Source organism: Hypomesus transpacificus, chromosome 23 (assembly GCF_021917145.1).
Source record: "Hypomesus transpacificus isolate Combined female chromosome 23, fHypTra1, whole genome shotgun sequence".
Classification (NCBI taxonomy): domain Eukaryota; kingdom Metazoa; phylum Chordata; class Actinopteri; order Osmeriformes; family Osmeridae; genus Hypomesus; species Hypomesus transpacificus.
This window is the reverse complement of record NC_061082.1, coordinates 5379228-5402199: the sequence shown is the minus strand read 5'-3', so window position 1 is coordinate 5402199 and position 22972 is coordinate 5379228. Positions and strand designations below refer to the sequence as shown.

Genomic DNA, 22972 nt, shown 5'->3' with positions numbered 1-22972 from the left:
AGAGCTTTGGTCGATGGGGCCAGGACTGTACACAGAACCGGGTTAGGGGGCAGCATCAACCCACCACTAGCTAACAACGTAGGGATAACTCTGACTGACTTATCACTCATTAATTAAAAACTCGCAAACAAATTGCATTGCAAACAACTTCTGTCTTTAAAAACGACAAAATTATTAAAAAGTACCTATGTTATCATGTTTGTTTATTCTATGTGAAACTCTGTTGTACGTGTCTTATTGCTATGCTGTATCTTGGCCAGGTCGCAGTTGTAAATGAGAACTTGTTCTCAACTAGCCTACCTGGCTAAATAAAGGTGAAATAAAAAAATAAATAAACCTGTTTTGTTTGATGCCCGCTCATACATTTCTGATTTCAATGTGTGTTTGTATATTTCTAAATGCCAAGGAAACGCTCAAACCAATAGGTGTGTTCGACTTCATGCAGCACTGGCGTCACCTGCAGCCCGGCTGACTTGAAGCAGCCAATGGCATTCTCAGCTTAAAGGCAGCCGGCTGCAGCCGACTGTCGGCGCCCCCGGCGGTGCATGAAGTCAAACACACCTAATGACAATCGATTTAAAGAGCCGAAGTCACACGAACTCTGTTCAATCGGGTAGCCTAATAATGACCATCGATTTAAAGAGCCGAAGTCACACGAACTCTGTTCATTCGGGTACGTAATTTCCTGAATTTCTATCCGGTGGTCTTCCAACAACCAGTGCCGGCGACATACGGATGAAGAGGGGGGCAGCAATTTCTCAAGTGCATCCATTTAAATTAACCCGACCTCCCGCTGTCCTTAAACGCACTACCAGCAGGTGGGGGGGGGGGGGGGGGGGGGGGGGGGGGGGGGGGAGGAACCTTGCCTAGCTAGGGAAAATACCCCGGGACCATGTTTTTCCTTGTATCGCACACCCTTACTAGGAACCTTGACTTCCATGGATATCACGACATGGCTATCCAAACCGACTGGTAGGAGCTCGTTCACCTTTCTTTCTAGGACGGGCCCTCTGTTTTCATTGGGTGACACGAAGACAACGTCTTCTGACGTCTTTGCAAACAGAAACGTGCCCCTTCTGAGCGGTCATATTTAGTGTGTTTGCTGAAAGCAAAACACAAAACACACTACTGTTATCCAGCATACTTATTTTTCCTCACTGGCCACTTTTTTTTTTGCCGTGTACTAGTTTTTATTTATTAACGGACGAGCACCGACTGGCTTTTTATCACATAATTTTTTGATTACCTACTTTAGCTTGGTCATACAAGCGAAGTCATATTAAGGTAATTAAGACTCATGAAACTGAACACGTCTCACACGACTGGCAGTTTGCTAGAAGAGTGTGGGAGAGCGATGGATCCCCTTGTAGCAGCTATCGACCAAGGCACCAGCTCGACCAGGATCCTGGTGAGTTGTCAACTGCGGAAGATGCATGCAAACTCCGTAACTCCTATATGGGGAAAATCTTTTTAATATCAAAGCGTACAAACATGAAAATTGTTCACATAGTCGTCTGGGTAACGTTTTTCCCATTCTGTCAAAGCCACATGAAATGTATTTAAGAGGAAGTGTTCCATCGTGTAAAGGTTTTGCCACCAAAGGTAAATTAGACTTTCATATGTATAAAAACGCAACTGTCTTTAAAAGGTGATATATTCGAAAGACTTAGAATAACTACTGATATTTGGGTTCAAAGGCCACAATGAAGTTGGGATGTGCTGTTGTCCTTGTTAATATTACATTTAACCCATGCATCCAGCTGTGCATTTCTGGTTTAGCGAGTACCGCTAAGTGACTTAATCACAGGTGAAACGGACACCACCACAGGTGAGTGCTCAGATGTTAGAGCTCAGATGTTAGCTCAGATGTTAGAGCAGTTAATCACAGATAAAGAGGTTGCAGGGTTATTTGCTGTTTGATAACCTGCCCGCAACCTTTTTCTTTGCTGTTTCCAGAAGTTATAGACCTCTTGTTACCAGGGGCGCCGTATAAGGGGGAAAGGTTTGGACAATTCCAAGGGACCCTGACTGACAGGGGCCCCCCAAAAATTTCAAAACTAATAGAAATGAGAAACTTTATTTATTTATTTTTCCATGGGGCCCCTGCTTGTTACTCAACTACAGCAGCCTTGTTCGACAGGCTTGTCAGCAGTTGTAATGAACTACAGACTCCACAGGAATTGTTAATGTTTCACTTGAGATAGTTGGTTGTTATTGGAACCCATTGCACCCATTGCTCATCTTTATCATTGAATCGCACAACCGCATGTCGAAACAGAATGACCTATTACAAGGGATAAGCCCTTCATATTCTTTAAGGGGCTATTCTACAGTGTTTAAACCAACTTTGTCCCTCTATGTCGTACACCAGTAGACCATAAAGGTGTCCTCTATGTCGTACACCAGTACTCTATAAAGGTATCCCAAAAAGGGTAGATAACTTTGTCTAAAACTTCTGAGCTGAAGAGTAAAACACTTAACTGAAGAGGGGACTGCTGCAAGCCCAGTAATGCCTTCCTCCTCCTCCTCCTCCTCCTCCTCCTCCTCCTCCTCCTCCTCCTCCACTCCTCAAGATAACGGGAACAATTATTTAGTCTACAACAGTTGTCTTGTCTGCCATGTGCTCGCTCGCCCACTCTCTTGCTCTTTCCCTCTCTCTTTCTAACTCTCTCTCTCTTTGTCTCTCCCCCCTCTCTCTTTCTAACTCTCTCTCTCTTTGTCTCCCCCCTCTCTCTTTCTAACTCTCTCTCTTTGTCTCTCCCCCCTCTCTCTTTCTAACTCTCTCTCTTTGTCTCTCCCCCCTCTCTCTTTCTAACTCTCTCTCTCTTTGTCTCTCCCCCCTCTCTCTTTCTAACTCTCTCTCTCTTTGTCTCCCCCCTCTCTCTTTCTAACTCTCTCTCTTTGTCTCTCCCCCCTCTCTCTTTCCAACTCTCTCTCTCTTTGTCTCCCCCCCTCTCTCTCTCTCTCCAGGTGTTCAACGCTAAAACAGCAGAAGTAGTCGGTCAACACCAGGTTGAAATAAAGCAGAGTTTTCAAAAAGAAGGGTGAGTTCATCTGATCTGGAGTCATAAAGCATAATCATTATACTTATGATCTTTAGACTGTCTAGACTCCTAGTAGATCTCTAACATCCTAGTCCATCTCTAACATCCTATTCCCTCTCTAGTGATCCTGATCCACTGTAGTAAGTTCCCACTGCAGGGCAGGGGGGACTGGTCTTCCTTGGTTACACTGTAACAAAGCATTGTTAGATTAATTTAATCTCAAAGTCAAAGTTAACTTTATTGTCAAACAGACCATGCAACAAGTAGTTACACAGACGATCGAAATTGCGTTCCCCATCTCGATTTACTCAGAAACAAACTCAAAGTCCAACGTCCTGTCGACCATGGCCATGGTGTTTTATACCAAGTGGGCCCTACCGAGAACATAAAGGAAGAGGCCCAGTTGATACTCAACGCCAACTCAAATGACTTATTATTGCCATGACCTTGTAGAAAGATAAGTCACTGGAGTTTCCTGTAGCAAATTATACTAGAGAATAAGACACGCCCACACAAAGGGTGTGGAGGACCATTCAGTCAGAGCTAACTCTGATGTAGGGGGGTGAACTGTGACATGTGTGACATTCTCTTTACCCGCCATGATCTTTCAACCAACTGTCCCTGTCCATTAGGAGTGTAGTGAGGATTTAATCCTATTGGCTAGCCTCACCAAGACAAGCAAATGTACGTTAAATCAAATGAGATGTGTATAGCCCTTTTTACAAGTAATGTCACATACGGTGTCACAAATAACGCCAGATTAACACCTGTAACCAACAGAAACCCTACACAGGTGTTACATTCCTGTTTTACGTTTGTCTGTGCGCGCGTGTGTAGATGGGTGGAGGAAGATCCCATGGAGATCCTTCAGTCCGTGTACGAGTGCATGGAGAGGACGTGTGACAAGATGACTCCTCTCCAGATCTCCAACATCAAGGGTACCCTGACACCCCCGCTGCCCTTCACTACGTCCCACGGGTTCAAAACCCCCCAGGAAGAGCCCTGCTCGCTGCTTCAAGGTTTTGTTTTGATTTTTGTTTCTTCAGCCGTCGGAGTGACCAATCAGAGAGAGACTACAGTTGTGTGGGACAAGAACACCGGAAAGCCTTTATACAATGCTATTGGTGGGTACACAATACTTCACTGCTCATTGGTCGATATCTGAATATACAGGTTTTAACACATTATGGGAAGACAGTGGTTTTATTTCCTGAGAAAAGTTTGACGTAGTCTCTGACGTATCATGACTCACTGTACCTCCCCCAACTTGTCTCATCAAGGAAAGGACAGCCCACATTGGGAAATTGCAACATGATTAAAACAGCAGAATGTGTGCAGGTGCTGGCATTGGCGCAGCTGTTACATCAGTCCACAACTGTCCATTGTTGTGAGTGCGAAGCTGTGAATGCTGCTTAGTGGCTGATTCATCCTCAAGAATGCGCTTGTCTGTGTGGACGTGCTGATTGACTGGAGCTCACTGAGTGTCAGAGTGACTCAGTTTGTGGTCTTTGTTCTGCAGTCTGGCTGGACCTGCGGACACAGTCCACGGTGGAGAGACTGATCAACAAGACCCCCGGCCAGAACAAGAACTACCTGAAGGTGAAGCCTGCTGATATGGAGGATCGCTCTCAGTGCACTCAGCAGGGGAAGGGCCCAACATTCATTACTGCAGTTTAGCATTTACACAGGCCACAATGATACTTACAAACTAAATGTGTTTATTCCGTTTCATTGTATGAACGTTAATATTATTTGTCTATACAGACGTGTGTTGGTAGTCAGTGTTCTGTGTACCTTTTACTGTGTAAATTAGAATGCTGAATTCTTCCTTCTCCTCCATCTCTGCTCCGTCTCTCCACTCTCTCTATCTCTCCTCTGTTGCACCATCTCTCCATCTCTCCCTTCAGCATATGACAGGCCTGCCCATCAGTACCTACTTCAGTGCGGTCAAGTTGCGCTGGCTGATGGACAACGTGGAGGAGGTGCGGGAGGCGGTCCAGTCACACCGGGCTATGTTCGGTACCGTGGACGCCTGGCTCATCTGGGTAGGGCAGACACACACACAACACACACACACACACAGACAGCACACAAAACACACACACACAGACAGCACAGACAACACCCAAAAGACTGCGTGTAAGTGAGGACATCCTTCTGTGTGCCAGTGCCTGACAGGGGGGAAGGAGGGAGGGGTTCACTGCACAGACGTGTCCAACGCCAGCCGCACCATGTTGTTCAACATCCACACTCTGGAGTGGGACCCGGAGCTCTGCAGGTAGGAGAACACACACATGCGTGTACACACAAGTACACACACACTTGCATGTGCAGCCATATTTTAGGGACAGGCCACAATAAATTATCTTTGTTGTTGTTCTTATAGGTATTTTGATGTCCCAATGGAAATATTGCCCAAAGTAAGAAGCTCTTCAGAAGTATATGGATTACTGGTGAGTTTACACATTTTATGCTGTGTATGTGTGTGTGTGTGTGTGTGTGTGTGTGTGTGTGGGGGGGGGGGGGGTAGTAGAATGGGTGGTTGTGTCTGTCAGAATTATTGCTGGAATTTACCTACCAATAAATGCAACCATAGATGGGTAATTAGACTAAATTACTTAGTGTGTAGTCAGAATTACTTCTGACATACGATAAGACCCATGTCTATACATGTAATTCAAGATTAGGTCCTGGTTAGTAGGTAAGGATTGTGAGGCTTCAGATAAGCAGTACAGGGTCACAAGGTTTTCCATGTTACTTCCAAGGTAACCAGTCCAAACAGACCACTGTGTCATAAAAATATAATTCTGGATATCAAGATGCCACACATGTACAGTGCCCTCCAAAAGTATTGGAACAGTGAGGCCAATTCCTTTATTTTTGCTGTAGACTGAAAACATTTGGGCTTGACATCAAACGATGAATGTGAAACCAGAGATCAACGTTTCAGCTTTTATTTCCAGGTATTTACATCAGGATCTGATGCACAAATTTGAAAATATCACCTTTTTGTTCGAACCCACCCATTTGTCACGTGAGCAAAAGTATTGGAACATGTGACTGACAGGTGTGTTTTGTTGCCCAGGTGTGTCCTATTACATACATTATTCAATCAATAAATACCACTGAATGTCTACACTCAGGTTCAGATTGGGTAAGATAGGTTTTGTCTATGCAGACTGTATTCAGAGGTGAAAACAACATGAAAACCAGAGCGCTGTCTTTGGGTGAAAAACAAGCAATTGTGAGTCTTAGAGAAGATGGAAAATCAATCAGAGCCATTGCAGAAACATTGGCCATAGCCAGTACAACCATTTGGAATGTCCTGAAGAAGAAGAAAACTACTGGTGTACTAAGTAACAGACGTCGAACAGGTAGACCAAGGAAAACATCAGCAGTTGATGACAGAAACATTGTGAGAGCTGTAAAGAAAGACCCTAAAACAACTGTTAGTGAGATCAGCAACAACCTCCAGATGGCAGGAGTGAAGGTATCACTATCTACTGTTCGCAGAAGACTTCATGAACAAAAGTAAGAGGGCTACACCAGAAGATGCAAACCACTCATTAGCAAGAAGAATAGGAAGGCCAGGCTGGAATTTGCCAAAAAGTACAGAGATGAACCTCAAAAATTCTGGGACAAAGTTTTATGGACTGATGAGACAAAGATTAACTTTTACCAAAGTGATGGAAAGGCTAAAGTTTGGAGAAAGAAAGGAACTGCTCATGATCCCAAACACACAAGCTCATCTGTGAAACACGGTGGAGGTAATGTCATGGCTTGGGCTTGCATGGCTTCTTCTGGGACGGGCTCATTAATCTTCATTGAGGATGTAACACATGATGGCAGCAGCAAAATGAACTCGGAAGTCTACAGAAACATTTTGTCTGCCAATTTAAGGAAAGATGCAACCAAACTGATTGGCAGAGCCTTCATCATGCAGCAAGATAACGACCCAAAACACACTGCCAAAACAACAAAGGAGTTCATCAGGGGCAAGAAATGGAAGGTATTAGACTGGCCAAGTCAATCTCCAGACTTAAACCCTATAGAGCATGCATTTTACCTGCTTAAGAGGAGACTGAAGGGAGGAACCCCACAAAACAAACAACAACTGAAAGAGGCTGCAGTGAAAGCCTGGGAAAGCATCAAAAAGGAAGAATGCAAAAGTTTGGTGACGTCAATGGGTCACAGACTTGCTGCAGTTATTGAAAGCAAAGGATTTGCAACTAAATATTAAGTCTTATTCACTTAAATATGTTTTAAGTATATCTGTTCCAATACTTTTGATCACATGACAAATGGGTGGATTCAAACAAAATGTGATATTTTCTTAGTTGTGCATCAGATCCTGATGTAAATACCTGGAAATAAAAGCTGAAACGTTGATCTCTGGTCTCACGTTCATTATTTGATGTCAAGCCCAAATGTTTTCAGTCTACAGCAAAAATAAAGGAATTCGCCTCACTGTTCCAATACTTTTGGAGGGCACTGTAAGTTTAATGATGCAAATCTGGTTGATTTGAGAATGATGCTTTGAAGCTGTGGAGAGATATTCTGCTGTTGTGTAGATAAGACTAATCTGCATACTGTGGAGAGATATTCTGCTGTTGTGTAGATAAGACTAATCTGCATACTGTGGAGAGATATTCTGCTGTTGTGTAGATAAGACTAATCTGCATACTGTGGAGAGATATTCTGCTGTTGTGTAGATAAGACTAATCTGCATACTGTGGAGAGATATTCTGCTGTTGTGTAGATAAGACTAATCTGCATACTGTGGAGAGATATTCTGCTGTTGTGTAGATAAGACTAATCTGCATACTGTGGAGAGATATTCTGCTGTTGTGTAGATAAGACTAATCTGCATACTGTGGAGAGATATTCTGCTGTTGTGTAGATAAGACTAATCTGCATACTGTGGAGAGATATTCTGCTGTTGTGTAGATAAGACTAATCTGCATACTGTGGAGAGATATTCTGCTGTTGTGTAGATAAGACTAATCTGCATACTGTGGAGAGATATTCTGCTGTTGTGTAGATAAGACTAATCTGCATACTGTGGAGAGATATTCTGCTGTTGTGTAGATAAGACTAATCTGCATACTGTGGAGAGATATTCTGCTGTTGTGTAGATAAGACTAATCTGCATACTGTGGAGAGATATTCTGCTGTTGTGTAGATAAGACTAATCTGCATACTGTGGAGAGATATTCTGCTGTTGTGTAGATAAGACTAATCTGCATACTGTGGAGAGATATTCTGCTGTTGTGTAGATAAGACTAATCTGCATACTGTGGAGATATTCTGCTGTTGTGTAGATAAGACTAATCTGCATACTGTGGAAAGACATTAGTTCAAGGGCAGGAGGGTTGACTAAGCAACATACTCTAGTAATGTGCCAGTATTTGTGGGACGGGTTGTCCCATAATTGTTCTCTTCTGTTCACCCATCTGTTGAAATGAAGCCAGGTTTTTGAGGAGACAGATAGAGACTTTCTTTATTAGACATCCAGTAAAACACACACACACACACATCCTAGACTTGTACACCACTATTCTTAAACTTGTACACCCCTATTCAAGATTTATGATCCCTATATGTTGAACGTATGTACCTTCAAAGTAAATTCCTTGTCTGTGCAAACTTTCATGTCTATTAAAACCCTTTATGATTCTGATTCTGATCCACACAGACCAATGCAGATTTAAACTATGTGAAAGGCCATACTCACTAATCTGAAAGGTCATCTTTTGTCACAGAAGTAGTTCAACTCAGAGGGTCAGAGGGTTGCGTGTGTTTGTTTTCTGAGCGTGGCTGTCCTACGACACCAGTTACACAACCTGCACTTTGCCCGGTGTTCAGACGTCAGCAGTGAGCTGCTTGTCCCCTACATCACCTGCAGGGATCGAACATACTTTCCTTTAAAGGCCAGATCACACTGACCAAACAGACAAACTGACATGGGTGAAACTGTGACAGTTACCATGGCCGCGGGAACTAGGAGTGCTGAGGGTGCTGCAGCACTCCCTGCTGACAGCACGAGAATCTAAAACGATAGGACTGGAAAATCCACCAGCGCGGCACCACCCCGCAACATTAAGACCCCCAGCACCCCCCTGATCAAATCTGTTTCCACGGCTATGGTTCACCAAACATTCTAAGCAGCCACCAATGTGTGTTGGACGATGTCGGGCCGGTCTCAAAAAGAGGGACAATGTGTCCTGGTCAGGACAAACACAATGAAGTCACTGTAGCAGAGGCCCAAACTGATGGGTGACATGAAACGCCAAGAGCCGTCAATTACTTCAAGTCCTCTATCACCACCGAGCTCACCCAGGGACATCAGTGTTCTCTGAAACAATCTCCCCCTGCTGACCAGATAGTAGCTATCCCTTCCCCCTCTGCTCTGGGTGTGTGTGTGTGTGTGTGTGTGCGTGTGTGTGTGCGTGCGTGTGTGTGTGTGTGTGTGTGTAGGGGGCTTAACCCCAGCCCCTTGGCTCTCCTGTCTTTTTCCACCAAGCCCCAGCCCACCAGCTCAGCTGTCTGGCCTCTGACAGGGCTGAGGTCGGATGAGTTGGTGTCTCAGTTTAGCTCTCAGGAAGCCCCTCCCTCTCTCTCTGTCAGGTGTTGCACCTGTCCTCTCTGGATTCACACACATTTGATGTTGCCTCTCCTCCTCTGTCTCCCCTTTCTCCTAGAAATCCGGTTCTCTCGCAGGAGTGCCAATTTCAGGGGTAAGAAGCATATTTATTTTTGTGTAATATTTTGCCTTTTACTTCACATGAGCAGAACTTAGCTTGTCATGAAACAGTTCTGCGACAACATTGACTGTGGAGGTTCAGTAAAAGCTCTTAAGCACAAGGATAAGTACTCTTAGAGGGGTTAGTGGTTAGAGCATCTGTCTTCAGGTCACAGGTTCTAATCCCCGATCCTTTGATTAAAACTTCTGCTGAATGAGCACATGACGTTAGCGTAATATAACTTTCCACCAGTCATCAGCTGACATGACTGTGTGTAGAGAGGACTGTGACAGGAGTGTGTGGAGAGGTGTGTGGTTAGAGGACTGATGGGACGTGGTTGTGTCTCCCAGTGTCTAGGAGACCAGTCAGCTGCCCTAGTGGGACAGTTGTGCTTCCAGGATGGACAGGCCAAAAACACGTACGATCTCTCACCTACAACACCTGTCTCACCTCCATCTGTCTCACTTACAACACCTGTCTCACCTACAACACCTGTCTCACCTACAACCTGTCTCACCTATTTCACCTACGACACCCGTCTCACCTACGACACCTGTCTCACCTACGACACCTGGATCACCTACAACACCTGTCTCACCTGCAACACCTGGATCACCTACACCTGTATCACCTGGATAACCATTCACATACCAATAAGGAAGGCTATAAGGAAGTGAGGAGAATGTCAACATTGCAGTCATTTCTTGGCGTTTATAGGCAGAGCTGAAAGACTTTACACTGGCAAGACTTTGAACCCTACGGAGGGTGGGGTTCATGTGGCCTGGAGGTTAATGGCTTATTTAAAAAAGGGGCTTTGGTCAAAGTCAAAGTCCAGGGTGTCCCGTAGAAAATCTGTTAAGGTGGTAGGGTGGAGTTTGCTGTCAGACTGGGGGGGGGGGTTTAGTTTGTGCGATAAACTAATGCGTTCTGCAGAGAAGGGAGACTGGTGTTGGTCACAGTTTGGAATGAAAGGGAGAAAACAGGACAGAGTAACACGGCGGATATCGCTCATAAAAAACCTGACGTAGTTAAGGCGGCAGGCTTGTGTTGCTTAGGAGGCCACCTGAACTGCAAAGTGCTGCGGCGACCCTGAAGTCAAAGTGAACTTTATTGTCAATCAGACCAGCAACAAGTAGTTACACAGACGGTCGAAATTATGTTTCTCCATACTCCAAATGTGCAGTGTTTAGTTGGTATGTGTATCCATGTAGCATACTCTGTGTCTGTCTCCATGTCTCTCTCTCTCTCTCTCTCTCTGGATGTCTCTCTCTCTCTCTCTGGATGTCTCTCTCTCTCTCTCTCTCTCTCTCTCTGGATGTCTCTCTCTCTCTGGATGTCTCTCTCTCTCTCTCTCTCTCTGGATGTCTCTCTCTCTCTCTGGATGTCTCTCTCTCTCTCTCTCTCTCTGGATGTCTCTCTCTCTCTCTGGATGTCTCTCTCTCTCTCTCTGGATGACTCCATGTCTCTCTCTGGATGTCTCCCCCTCTCTCTCTGGATGTCTCTCTCTCTCTGGATGTCTCCCCCTCTCTCTCTGGAAGTCTCTCTCTCTCTGGATGTTTCCCCCTCTCTCTCCCTCACACAGTCTTTGTGTAGGACTGAAGGCACTGGTTTTCAGACAATAAGTCTTCAGTCTCATAAACAGTCTGAAGTATCTGACTTGATTGTGTCTGATTGTGTCACTGCTTTGTGATTTACTCTCAAGGTATGGAACTGGTTGCTTCCTGTTAAGAAACACAGGGCTCAAGGTAAGATCATATTACACTCATTAAACACGTCCATTCTGTACTGTAGACTAAATATTTTGGTATGTTTTTTTCACTTCTTGTCCTCCTCCTTCCTCACTTCCTGTCCCCCCCCCCCCCCCCCCCCCCCTCAGCCAGTGATGTCCGACCACGGGCTTCTGACCACGGTGGCCTACCAGCTGGGGAAAGACGCTCCTGCCTACTACGCTCTGGAGGTGAGCGGGACTGGGCTGGTCTGCTGTGTGACTGGTTCTGCTGTGTGACTGGTGCTGTGTGACTGGTGCTGTGTGACTGGTGCTGTGTGACTGTTTCTGGTGTGGGACTGGTCTGCTGTGTGACTGGTGCTGTGTGACTGGTGCTGTGTGACTGGTTCTGGTGTGGGACTGGTCTGCTGTGTGACTGGTCTGCTGTGTGACTGGTTCTGCTGTGTGACTGGTTCTAGTGCGTGACTGGTTCTGCTGTGTGACTGGTTCAGCTGTGTGACTGGTCTGATGTGTTTCCACAGGGCTCTGTGGCTATAGCAGGGGCAGTGGTGAGGTGGCTAAAGGATAACATGGGGATAGTCCAGTCCACCTCTGAGATAGGTGAGGACCCAGTCACAACCTCAACCTTCACAGTACACACGCACAGCACACTACTGTCACCGAGACTATTCATAAAATACATTTTAGCTCCTTGCATTGTTTTCTTTCCCTCCCCTCTCTCTCTCTCCCTCTTTCACTCCCTTTCTCCTTTCTCTCTCTCCCCCTCCAGAGAAGCTGGCGGCAGCTGTAGGCACGTCGTACGGCTGTTACTTTGTTCCTGCCTTCTCTGGTCTGTACGCCCCCTACTGGGAACCCAGCGCACGAGGGTGAGGATACGCCCCCATACACCACACTGACCTCACCATGGGACTGGATCACAGCACACCACACTGACCTCACCATGGGACTGGATCACAGCACACCACACTGACCTCACCACAGGACTGGATCACAGCACACCACACTGACCTCACCATGGGACTGGATCACAGCACACCACACTGACCTCACCACAGGACTGGATCACAGCACACCACACTGACCTCACCATGGGACTGGATCACAGCACACCACACTGACCTTACCACGGGACTGGATCACAGCACATTCATATCAATGTGTGTGTGTTCTACAGGATCATCTGTGGACTAACTCAGTTCACGAACAGGAACCACCTGGCCTTCGCTGCCCTTGAGGCAGTCTGTTTCCAGGCCAGAGAGGTACACTCTGGTGGTGTTTATGTCCATACCTGTCTGTACGTGTTCCAGTGTGTGTGTGTGTGTGTGTGTTTGTGTGTCCAGATCCAGGAGGCTATGAACTAGAATAGCAGGATTGTGTTTAACTGCTGTGTCTGTGTGTGTGTCCAGATCCTGGATGCCATGAACAAGGACACCGGGCTGCCCCTGGCTCGACTGCAGGTGGACGGAGGGATGACCTCCAACAAGCTGCTGATGCAGCTTCAGGCCGACATCCTCTGTATGCCCGTTGGTGAGGAGCCCCGGCACACTCACCAATTTATAAAACACTGATCTGAGGTAAAGTTAAGAAATGCTTAAAGCTACAACTACTGGTTGTATTACCATCTGCAGTTAGTTGTCCAACCTGAGTTCACATTATGGATGTTTTAGTGAACTTAACGACACACTCACTGTCAAGGACATGTGTTCAGACACACAGTGTTGACATGAACAGGATGACTTCTAACAGCAACCGGTTCTTCGTGTACACAACCACTCCAGAACTTACAGTCCAACACAACACACACACAGGTCATGGTGTCTGTGTGTAACATGGCATGTGCCTCTCCAGATAGGCCAACCATGTCAGAGACGACGGCTCTGGGGGTAGCCATGGCAGCAGGGGCGGCGGTGGGGGTGTGGAGCCTGACCCCTGGTGACCTCCCAACCTGCATCCCTGAAACCTTCCATCCCCAGATCAACACAGACGGTAGGTAACTCTTTTTCCTCTCTCCCTCGTCTCTCCCTCGTCTCTCTCTCTCCCTCGTCTCTCTCTCTCTCTGTCAGCTGCATGGTTGAAGAGTTGATGTTTTGAGTCTGGTATTGGGACTGTAACAGTTTTTAAATGGTCTTGCATTGATTTTGAAAAGTGTAACAGGACAGTGCCACCTAGTGGATAAATGTACATCATGTTATCCCAGTGTCACTTTTATTTTGTTCACAGAGAGTGAGTATCGGTTCGCACGTTGGAAGAAGGCTGTCCAGAAAGCCATGAACTGGGAGACCATAGAGCCCATAGAGCCCATCTCCTATAATAACGGTGAGTGCTGTGGATGATCTAAAGCCTTCCGCCAGCTCTGGCCAAGCACGAGAGGCATGTTACCTGAGAATTATTAGACAGACTCTGCTTAAGAAGTGGAGGCCAATTTTCACTCAAACACTCAATGAATGATACACTTATCAATCAGCATTTGTATGTGTTCTAAGACTAAAGTGTATCGAGACAAGACCAAGACCAGTTAATTTTAGTTATAAGTTTCCAATTAATTGTAATTTGCATTTGAAGCGGGAAGTTTTACATCCAATTACAGTAACAGTGTTTCCCACACATAGACTAATGTGTGGCGGTGCGCCACAGAATCAACACCGGCCGCCACACATTGCGTTTCGTAAAACTTTTTTTTATCGCTATTTAGGTTAAAACACGCAGCGTATTCGTTCAGCTGCATTTCCTTTCCCCTGCTCTCCCTCCGTCTCTCTGTCACTCATGCGTCTTTCTCACATATGCACACAGTCACAACGTCAGCACACGTTAGCAACAATGCATACATATGCCGTTCTAGTAAGACCGACAGCTATATCAGCGAGCCTTCAGCATCAGTGCCGTAGCTAAAAGTCGAGGAAAGTTGAGGCTACTTTTCGCTAGGTACCTTACTCACATTTACATTTAGCCATTTAGCAGACGCTCTTATCCAGAGCGACTTACAGTACTCGAAGTTTCCCCTTCGTTCTTTTGGTGAGAAGTCTCAAGAGCTAGCTACTTACCCGGCGTCATGGAGCCGACCAGTTAAATAGTTGTTTAGCACTAGCGTTGCTACATGCCTAATGCAGAAATGATATGTTAGTTGTTGTTAATTTGTTTGGTCTGACAACCCCCACCCCTCCCCGCCACAATTAGATTTCTAATCTGTGGGAAACACTGCAGTAATTATGTAAATAAAATAAATGTGGCAATGCATAGACAATTGGGTGATATCCCCGCCGTTCAGATTTTGACCATTCTTCAAATAAAATCCTCCTGAGACTAAGACCTTCACAAGGTGCACCAGACGGTCTCAGGCACAACGACACTGTCTGACCCTCATGCCTGTCTTAATGCCCGTCTGGCTGTAGTGGTGAGCAAGAAGATGAACGGATCGCCCTGGGGCATCCCCCCTACCAGCCCGCTGCCCAGCAGAGCTGACCCCTGAGGTCTGGCTCTTCTGTGTGTGTGTGTGTGTGTGTGTGTCTGTTGGTTTGCACAGGTCTTGTGATGACTTTTATCTCATGCCCTTCTCCCCCTCTAAACTCTCAGGTCACAGTCAGTAGGATTTGAACCAGGACACTTCACTGCCAAGGAACTAAATGAGGGAATTCACAGGCAGAGAGAATGGCTCCTGGCAGCGGAGCGTCAACAATCAGCAGCGGTCCACAACAGCCTTGGTACTTTGGAGTTAGAAAGCTGACTAATGACTGATCTGAATTTAAATATGAAAGATCAGAAATATTTGTATGTCCAATTTTATCAAACTGAAATATTTTTGTTGTTGAATGTATGATATCTGAATTATTTGTATTATATTTGTATTGAATTTAATAAAACTGAATCATTTTCATCCGGAAATACACATTTCTGAAATTCAGATTGCGGAAATTCAGATTGCTGAAATTCAGATAGTCCATAGGTCACATGATAGCCCCAAAAACATTGCAGGTAGCTATAACATGAAGCATAGGCTACATTGTGAAAAGCAAATAAGTGCCAATAGGTAGAACCAGAAGAGCATGTAGTTAAACAAATTACAAATTAAACAACATGATCCTCGAAAGTGCTAGTGTACCTGGAGGAAAGCAAGCAACAATAATATAATTCACAGCGAGTACAAATAGTTAAATATGTTACAACTAACCAACAAGTGCAACAAGTCCCTCAATAAGTGTTATCGTGTTCCTGGAGGAAATAAACTAACATCCAACAAAATCTTTGATCCAACAAATCTTTCTTAAGTACCGTTGTACTCCCGGAACAAGTGCGTCTTGAGCCTTTTCTTGAAGGTGGAGAGACAGGCAGTATCTCTGATGGAGGTGGGGAGGTGATTCCAATATTGGGGGGCCATGCAGGAGAAGAGCTTGGGTTGGGAGCGGGCGCTCTTGAGCGGTGGGACCACCAGACGGTTGTCAGAAGAAGACCGTAGGTGGAGGGTGGGGGTGTAAGGCTGCAGGAGAGACTTGATGTAGTCGGGTGCAGTCCCGTTCGCCGCTCGGAAGGTTAGTACCAGGGTCTTGAATCTGATGCGGGCCGTGATGGGAAGCCAGTGGAGGGAGATGAAGAGCGGGGTAACGTGGGAGCGTCTGGGTAGATTGTAGACCAGGCAGATTGCTGCATTCTGAATCCTCAGAGGGCGAGTTGCATGCTGGGAGACCGGCAAGCAGTGAGTTGCAGTAGTCCAACTTGGAGAGGACAAGTGCTTGGACAAGCAGCTGGGTGGAGTGCTCAGACAGGTATCTACTGATCTTCCGGATGTTGTAGAGGGTGAATCTACACGACCAGGAGACCGCAGCAATTTTGGATGTGAGGGAGAGCTTGTCATCCATGGTAACCCCAAGGTTCCTGGCAGAGATTGAAGGGGTCAACGTCACAGATCCCAGGATGATTGAGAGATCATGGTAAATGATAGAGTAAAATGATAGACCAACGGGTCTTTCCGAGGGTTTTTTAGCAAAGGAAGGGGTAAAAGACGATTTTATGCTCCGGTCTGTTCCAAAGCACCAAAGGTGTTACCTGAAAGCTTTTATCGCATCAGTTTGACCGCACTTCCAAGGAATGCGACCAGCTCTAATTTGCGTTATTACAGAGTTGGTTTATTTACTTTGCTACACTCACTCACTGATCGCTTTGTTGGGGAAAACCTTGCTGGAGCCGGGTTGGACCCCTTTTGCCTGGATTGAACAGTGTTGGAGGTGTTCCCACATTTTGGTTCATGTTGATGTTCCAATTTCAAGATTGACATCACATGTGTGTTCAATCAATGCATGACGAACATCTCCCAAGGCAAAAGTGGTCCAACCTGTCACCAACAAAGCGGTCGGTGAGTGTCGCAAAGTAAATAAACAAACTCTGCAATGACGCAAAAAAAGTAACGGAACTAAAGTAAAAAATAAACGTATGAGGGGGTGTTAACCTTGCCCCTTGCGCCAAATGTGCCCGGACCGTCACTGGTATTACCATCATATATATAATACCAGTGACGGTCCGGACACATTTGGCTCATATATATATATATTTTAACCTCCCTTATATATATATATATATCTCCCTTTTAACATTTTGCTTTTTACAAATGGATCTGAGCACCCCCCTCCTCTCTTCCAGCCAGGCAGTTGTTTAGCATTTGTATACATTTCACTGTGGATTAAACCTTTTACTTGAAAGAACACACTTGCAGTTTTCTTGTAAGAACCATGTGTTTTTTCCTTTATAAACTGACAATATCACAAAACACAAGCAATCCTAAGATTTAGTTGATGCAACAGGGTCATCCTCAAAGCATTGAAATTGTCTTTCCTTCACCCTTTACAATAATTAACCATCTGAAGGTCTGACATTCTGTAGGCATACAAACACTTGTGGTGTTTAATAGTTTTATTAAACAGAAGAGTATAAGCAGAGAAATCAACATAACTTCCATATATCAAAGTTTTCATCCATAAAATACACATCTGCTGTCAAGAACACCGGAATGCAAGGACTAGGGTCAGGAACAGCCTTCACAAGAGACCTGTTTCATCAAGTCACAGGAGACAAATGAAGTCTCTTACATTGAGAAGTGGTCTAAACACAGTGGGAGAGAAACATCCAGAAGCTCTACCGAGGCTAGCAGGCTACCCTCTCCTCCTCGGAGACGCCAGCCCAGGAGGAGGCTCTACCGAGGCTAGCAGGCTACCCTCTCCTCCTCGGAGACGCCAGCCCAGGAGGAGGCTCTACCGAGGCTAGCAGGCCACCCTCTCCTCCTCGGAGACGCCAGCCCAGGAGGAGGTGGTGTCCTGGGCTCTTCCTTCAGGGCTCAGCGGGAGAACTGCCTCCCGTCCCTCTTGCCCTTGTTGACGTGCTTGAAGATCTTGGATTTGTGGACGTTCTTGGACCCCTTCTGGTACCCAAAGCCTCCGCCACCTCCTCTCTTCTGCATCTTCACTCCTCTGGTGCTGCAGTGGACGTCTGGAAGAACGCTGGTCAAGGTTTTAAAACCTGGGGGTGTCCATGACAACCACTACAGAAACACCTGGGGGTGTCCATGACAACCACTACCAAAACACCTGCAGCATCTAAGCTACAGCACTACAAATGTCATTGTTCAACAAATTAACTAGTTAAAACGACAGAAGGAAGGATACTGAGGTCGACGTAGGGCGGCACTTTGAATCCGAACGACACGGCCACCATGGGGAGGTTGAGGGTGTTGACACTGTAGATCTGCTTGAGCGAGTGAGAGTCATACGCCCTCACGTACGACTTGTAGGCCTCCTGGGCTGACTTGTGAAGGTAGTAGTTCTTCTCTATCAGCTTCTCCATCTGCCCAGGAGAGGAACAGGGTCACACGGTCAGGGGAGGAGGAGGGAGGAGGGGGGGGAAGGTGGGTGGACACCAAGGACTTCTCACCTGAGACTGGATATCAGAGATCTTGGTCCAGGAGAACTCAAACTCGCTCAGAGGGACCTGAGGGGAAGAGGAGAACCATGTGACGACCACACGAGGGTACTGGAAATGACACATGGCCGTTACTCAGACATAGGAGCACTAAGCCTGCCACTAGGCCTGGACACGGCTGAGGGCGCAGACAAAGAGGAAACAAGGGGGGAGGGAGAAAAACAGGAAGGGAGGAGAGAGAGAGGAGGGAGGATGAGAGAGAAGGTGGAGGATGAGAGGGAAGGTGGAGGGTGAGGGGGAAGGTGGAGGGTGAGAGGGAAGGTGGAGGGTGAGGGGGAAGGTGGAGGGTGAGCGGGAAGGTGGAGGATGAGCGGGAAGGTGGAGGGTGAGCGGGAAGGTGGAGGGTGAGAGGGAAGGTGGAGGGTGAGAGGGAAGGTGGAGGGTGGAGGGTGAGAGGGAGGGTGGAGGGTGAGAGGGAAGGTGGAGGGTGAGAGGGAAGGTGGAGGGTGAGAGGGAAGGTGGAGGGTACCTTGGCCTGTTTGAGATAGCGTAGGAAGCCCAGCTCCTGGGGTCTGAGGATGAGGAGGGCGTGGCCTCGGCCGTCAATCCCTCGAGCCGTCCTGCCCACCCTGTGGATGTACTCCTGCAATACAACATAATACACAATACTACTGTAGTACTACTGCAGTATTCACCCAGCGGATGTACTCCTGTAGGCCTAATAGGGGATTAACCAGCAATACTACACTACTCTGCAGACTATTGGTAAAACACTACCGTCTATGTGTGTATATATATTTCGCATGCATCAGTTTAAAATTCCAACGTCAAGACAAAACCACATCTCTGATACTCTCATGTTAATTCTGCCGGTTGATGTCCCGGTGTGAGTGGAGCGCGTACCTTGGGGTCATCTGGGGGGTCGTACTGGACGATCCAGTCCACCTCTGGGATGTCCAGGCCCCTGGCTGCCACGTCAGTGCACAGCAGGATCCCAGAGTCGGCGTTGCAGAACTGGAAGAAGGTGGTGGTTCTCTTGGTCTGTTTCTGCTTGCCCTGAGAGAGGAGGACCACAGCAGAGTCACTCCACTGACAGGGCCATGTCTGCTGCCACTCACCAGCCACACCACCCAAGCAACACACCCACAGGTAGACAGACTGGACGTTGGGGGTCTCTCTTACGTGGATGGCCATGACGGGCAGGTCGATGTAGTTGAGCAGCTCATAGTGGAACTTGACAGACATGCAGGAGGAGAAGAACACCATGAGCTTCTTCTTCCGGTTCTTCTTCAGGAACGTGAAGAGCAGCAGGAAGCGCTTCTCAGAGGGACACACCACGTAGCCCTGGGCAACGCCACACACACACACACACACAGCCACCCACACACACACGGGATTAGATCTTTAAGTAAATATGATAGCGCCTAACAATGATATCTAATGTGAGTCGAGGCCAAGTTTCACTAGTGTGACTCCCAACTTTCATAAGTCTTGATCAATTCTCTCTTTTGTCTCTTGTTCCCTCTTCTCCTTCTACTCTGTGTTCCTTCCTCCTCGAGTACCTGCTCCAGACCGTCCACCGTGGCGTTGTCCTTGTTGTCGTCCACGCCCACGTACAGAGGCTCCTTCTTCAGGGAGATTCGGGCCAGGTCCTCCACCTTGCGTGTCTGGGTGGCCGAGAACAGCATGGTCTGTCTCCGCTCTGAGGGACAAGAGCAGAACCATCAGAAACATTAACTTTCTATTAAATTGCTCCGGTCATTTCTTAGATTGACAGCGAGGTTCAGAGGGGTTCATGTGCAGGCCAGAGGGACGTACTGGGCAGCAGCTTGATGATCTGCTTCAGTTCCTCCTCAAAGCCCACCTCCAGGATCCGGTCTGCCTCGTCGATGATCAGACACTGCAGGTTCTTGAACATGAAGCCAGGGGTGTTCTGCAGACAGAGACCTTGTTAGATATCTAGGGATTTCCATGTTTTCAACTTTGATCAAATGTCTCCCTTATCTACAGTGTTCCCTCTGTAATGAGCCTCTGATCCACCTGCAGGTGGTCCAGCAGGCGGCCGGGCGTGGCCACTACGATGTTGACGCCGTTGGCCAGCCGCTGGGCCTCTGCAGAGCGGTTGCTGCCGCCCATGATGAGGCCGAAGGTGTGGACGTGGTGCGCCATCAGCTCCTTCATCACGCCGTACGTCTGCATGGCCAGCTCACGGGTGGGAGACAGGATGACCACGCCGGTGCCTGACGGAGGGAGGGAGATAAGAGGCTTGGTTTCCAATTTAGCATCTAGTTCCGTTTGTCATATTGATCGGATGGGGGAAACCACTAATGCTAGTGAGATAAATCAAACATATTAAAAAACACGTTTTAATGCTTACCATTTCTGGGCATGAACTTGAGTTTGTTGATGAGTTCGATGGAGGGGATGAGGAAGGCCAGAGTTTTACCGCTGCCTGTCTTAGCAGCTGCCAGAACATCCCTACAAGACAGAGACTGTGTCAGTAGTGGACGTTTTATTCTAAACCACATCATTACACTTTGACATCTCATACACAGGCAGTATATGTGGGAGAGATGTGCTGGGATAATCACTGATAGATCTGATTTTAATGTGTAATTTATGCTGTGATTTTATATGATGTACCTGATTTATGTTTATTTTATATGATGTACCTGTTTTATGTTTATTTTAACCATGTACAGTGACTGAGTATCTTGAAAAGCACTATATAAATAAAATGTATTATTATTAATATTGTGCTGGCTTACCTTCCTTCTAAAAGAGGACGAATACTTTTGTGTTGGATCTCAGTCATGTGCTCAAAGCCCATCTCCTTGACAGCCTTCAGTGTGCTGTCGCTCACCAGCGTCTCAAGAGAGGCGAACGACGTGTCCTCGAAGGCTCCTGATCCACAACATACATCATATAACTCATGGATCACAGGAAACGTAGTAGAACATAGTCGTGTCAACAACAATGAGAAAAACTGAGCATAAATCCGAAACCTCATTGATCTGAAAATTGCACTCTAAGCATGACCATTATGACATGACCATGCCTGTGTACATATTTCAATGTGCAGTCTTGCAAAAGACCCGAGTGATTCCGTAGACACAAACCTGTCAGTCCAGTGGGAAGTTCCGGGCCATCTTCCTCCTCGTCCTCCTCATCTTCACCCCCCTCTTTCTCCCCATCACCTTCTTCCTCATCCATCTCAATGTCATCATCATCGTCATCATCATCGTCATCATCATCCCCATCCTCCTCCTCTCCATCCTCTGCACTAGCTGGTTTGTCTGTGGTCTGTTTGATGTCCTCTGTCATCTTCATCCCCTCCTCCTCCTCCTCCTCCTCCACATCAACCTCATTCTTCTTCACCTTTTTCACTCCTGAAGTCATAAAATTACATGTACAGCTGTATGGTCCAGTAAAGGTGCTTATAACGTATCTATTATATGAAGAATTATTAAGGCATTACAAAATAGATGTATTCCCTCCCAAGGACAACCTGAAAAGAAATGTTCCCTTTTACCTGGACATTCAGCAGCATTGGCAAGCTTCCTTTTCTTTTTCGTAGGCTTGTCATCTGCGGTGTTCTCCGTCTCTGTCACGTTTTTCTGTTTCGTCTGCTTCTTCGTGGGTTTGGCTTTAACCGGCTTCAAAGACGACGTCGCGTCGTGACCCGTCTCTCCGCAGCAGTCCTCTGGCAGTACGTTTGCATCTTCTGAGAACACAAGAGCACAACTGAGGGCTCAAAATGCAGTTCAAAAATGTACAATCCTTTTCTTATTTACATAATATAAAACCAATGATTGTTATTGGATGTAACACGAGTGAGAGTAGATGAAAAAACCAACGCATGATAACTTCCGCTGGACCGAAGTTATACAATTTTCCGAGAAAAGGAGATAATAATGTGCTATTCCATCGCCAAATGGGATATACTCAATCCAGGAGCGTTATTCCAAACACGTAACAAACTAGCCTAGCCAGTATACTACCACTGCAAAGGAAAAACTAGTTTCCCAAAGCTTGCTACACAGAACGATTGTTAAGCAAACATTTAAGTTGAATACCAAATACTATTCTATTATATATACATTTAGTAGCTACTTGTACGAACGTCGTCTGAAGAAAATGAACAGCAAGCCGTTTGCTAACTAGCGAAATTATGAGGTATACGAAGTAGATAGCCATGCTTCATACTACTAGCTAGCTACCTAGCTATTTAGGTAGACTAACGCTAGCTAAACATAAACGTAAATGTTAACTGTTCACATGTTGACATCACATCATCTAAATCATAAAGTGACTACTTACCATTCTCTTCATTTTGTTTTTGTTTTATAAGTAATTTGCGCTCTTTATTTTTATCGTTTCTTTTCTGAATTTTCTTCCGAAGAAGCTTCATCTGCAGGTCTGCCATTATTCCAGCTGAGCACGCACGCACACGTGTGTCTACAGGACCCCTCTTTGGCATCAATTGTACTGCCTGACGGAAAATCCGCGGCCTCACATAGTCGTCATATGTTATGCCAGACTGCAAATAATCTCAACCG

General features: G+C 46.3%; 2 protein-coding genes across 3 annotated transcripts; one reads left to right on the top strand and one right to left on the bottom strand.

Annotated features, from left to right (window-relative positions):
* The first annotated feature begins 859 nt into the window (after positions 1-859).
* LOC124485490 (glycerol kinase-like) lies at positions 860-15400 on the top strand. Of its 2 annotated transcripts, none has more exons than XM_047047128.1 (19): positions 860-1408; positions 2971-3044; positions 3882-3982; positions 4091-4168; positions 4564-4643; positions 4952-5089; positions 5213-5322; positions 5431-5497; positions 9746-9781; positions 10138-10205; positions 11490-11532; positions 11664-11744; positions 12035-12113; positions 12283-12379; positions 12688-12772; positions 12920-13040; positions 13362-13499; positions 13734-13829; positions 15084-15400. In XM_047047128.1, exons 1-19 carry the CDS (start codon positions 1298-1300, stop codon positions 15095-15097), a joined length of 1617 nt encoding a protein of 538 aa, XP_046903084.1. In that variant the 5' UTR covers positions 860-1297; the 3' UTR covers positions 15098-15400. The 2 variants fall into 2 exon arrangements, with proteins under 2 accessions (XP_046903084.1, XP_046903085.1); XM_047047129.1 differs by lacking the exon at positions 15084-15400 and adding an exon at positions 14910-14979 and having other exon boundaries at positions 13734-13833.
* A 1996-nt stretch (positions 15401-17396) lies between these two features.
* ddx18 (DEAD (Asp-Glu-Ala-Asp) box polypeptide 18) lies at positions 17397-22881 on the bottom strand. Its single transcript, XM_047047127.1, has 14 exons — positions 22734-22881; positions 21946-22137; positions 21533-21802; positions 21182-21317; positions 20791-20891; positions 20454-20653; positions 20232-20346; positions 19976-20115; positions 19596-19757; positions 19317-19469; positions 18943-19056; positions 18426-18482; positions 18161-18338; positions 17397-17984 (listed from the first exon to the last, which is right to left on the bottom strand). Exons 1-14 carry the CDS (start codon positions 22837-22839, stop codon positions 17833-17835), a joined length of 2076 nt encoding a protein of 691 aa, XP_046903083.1. The 5' UTR covers positions 22840-22881; the 3' UTR covers positions 17397-17832.
* Positions 22882-22972: the final 91 nt, after the last annotated feature.

Coding starts and splice junctions, on each gene's coding strand:
- LOC124485490 (XM_047047129.1), top strand. CDS start 1,298: ATGAAACTGAACACGTCTCACACGACTGGCAGTTTGCTAGAAGAGTGT. Junction 4,644..4,951: donor AGAACAAGAACTACCTGAAG/GTGAAGCCTGCT, acceptor CTCTCCCTTCAG/CATATGACAGGCCTGCCCAT. Junction 13,834..14,909: donor ATCTCCTATAATAACGGTGA/GTGCTGTGGATG, acceptor TGTAGTGGTGAG/CAAGAAGATGAACGGATCGC.
- ddx18 (XM_047047127.1), bottom strand. CDS start 22,839: ATGGCAGACCTGCAGATGAAGCTTCTTCGGAAGAAAATTCAGAAAAGA. Junction 20,116..20,231: donor GATCATCAAGCTGCTGCCCA/GTACGTCCCTCT, acceptor CTTGTCCCTCAG/AGCGGAGACAGACCATGCTG. Junction 17,985..18,160: donor GCCGCCCTACGTCGACCTCA/GTATCCTTCCTT, acceptor GCGTTCTTCCAG/ACGTCCACTGCAGCACCAGA.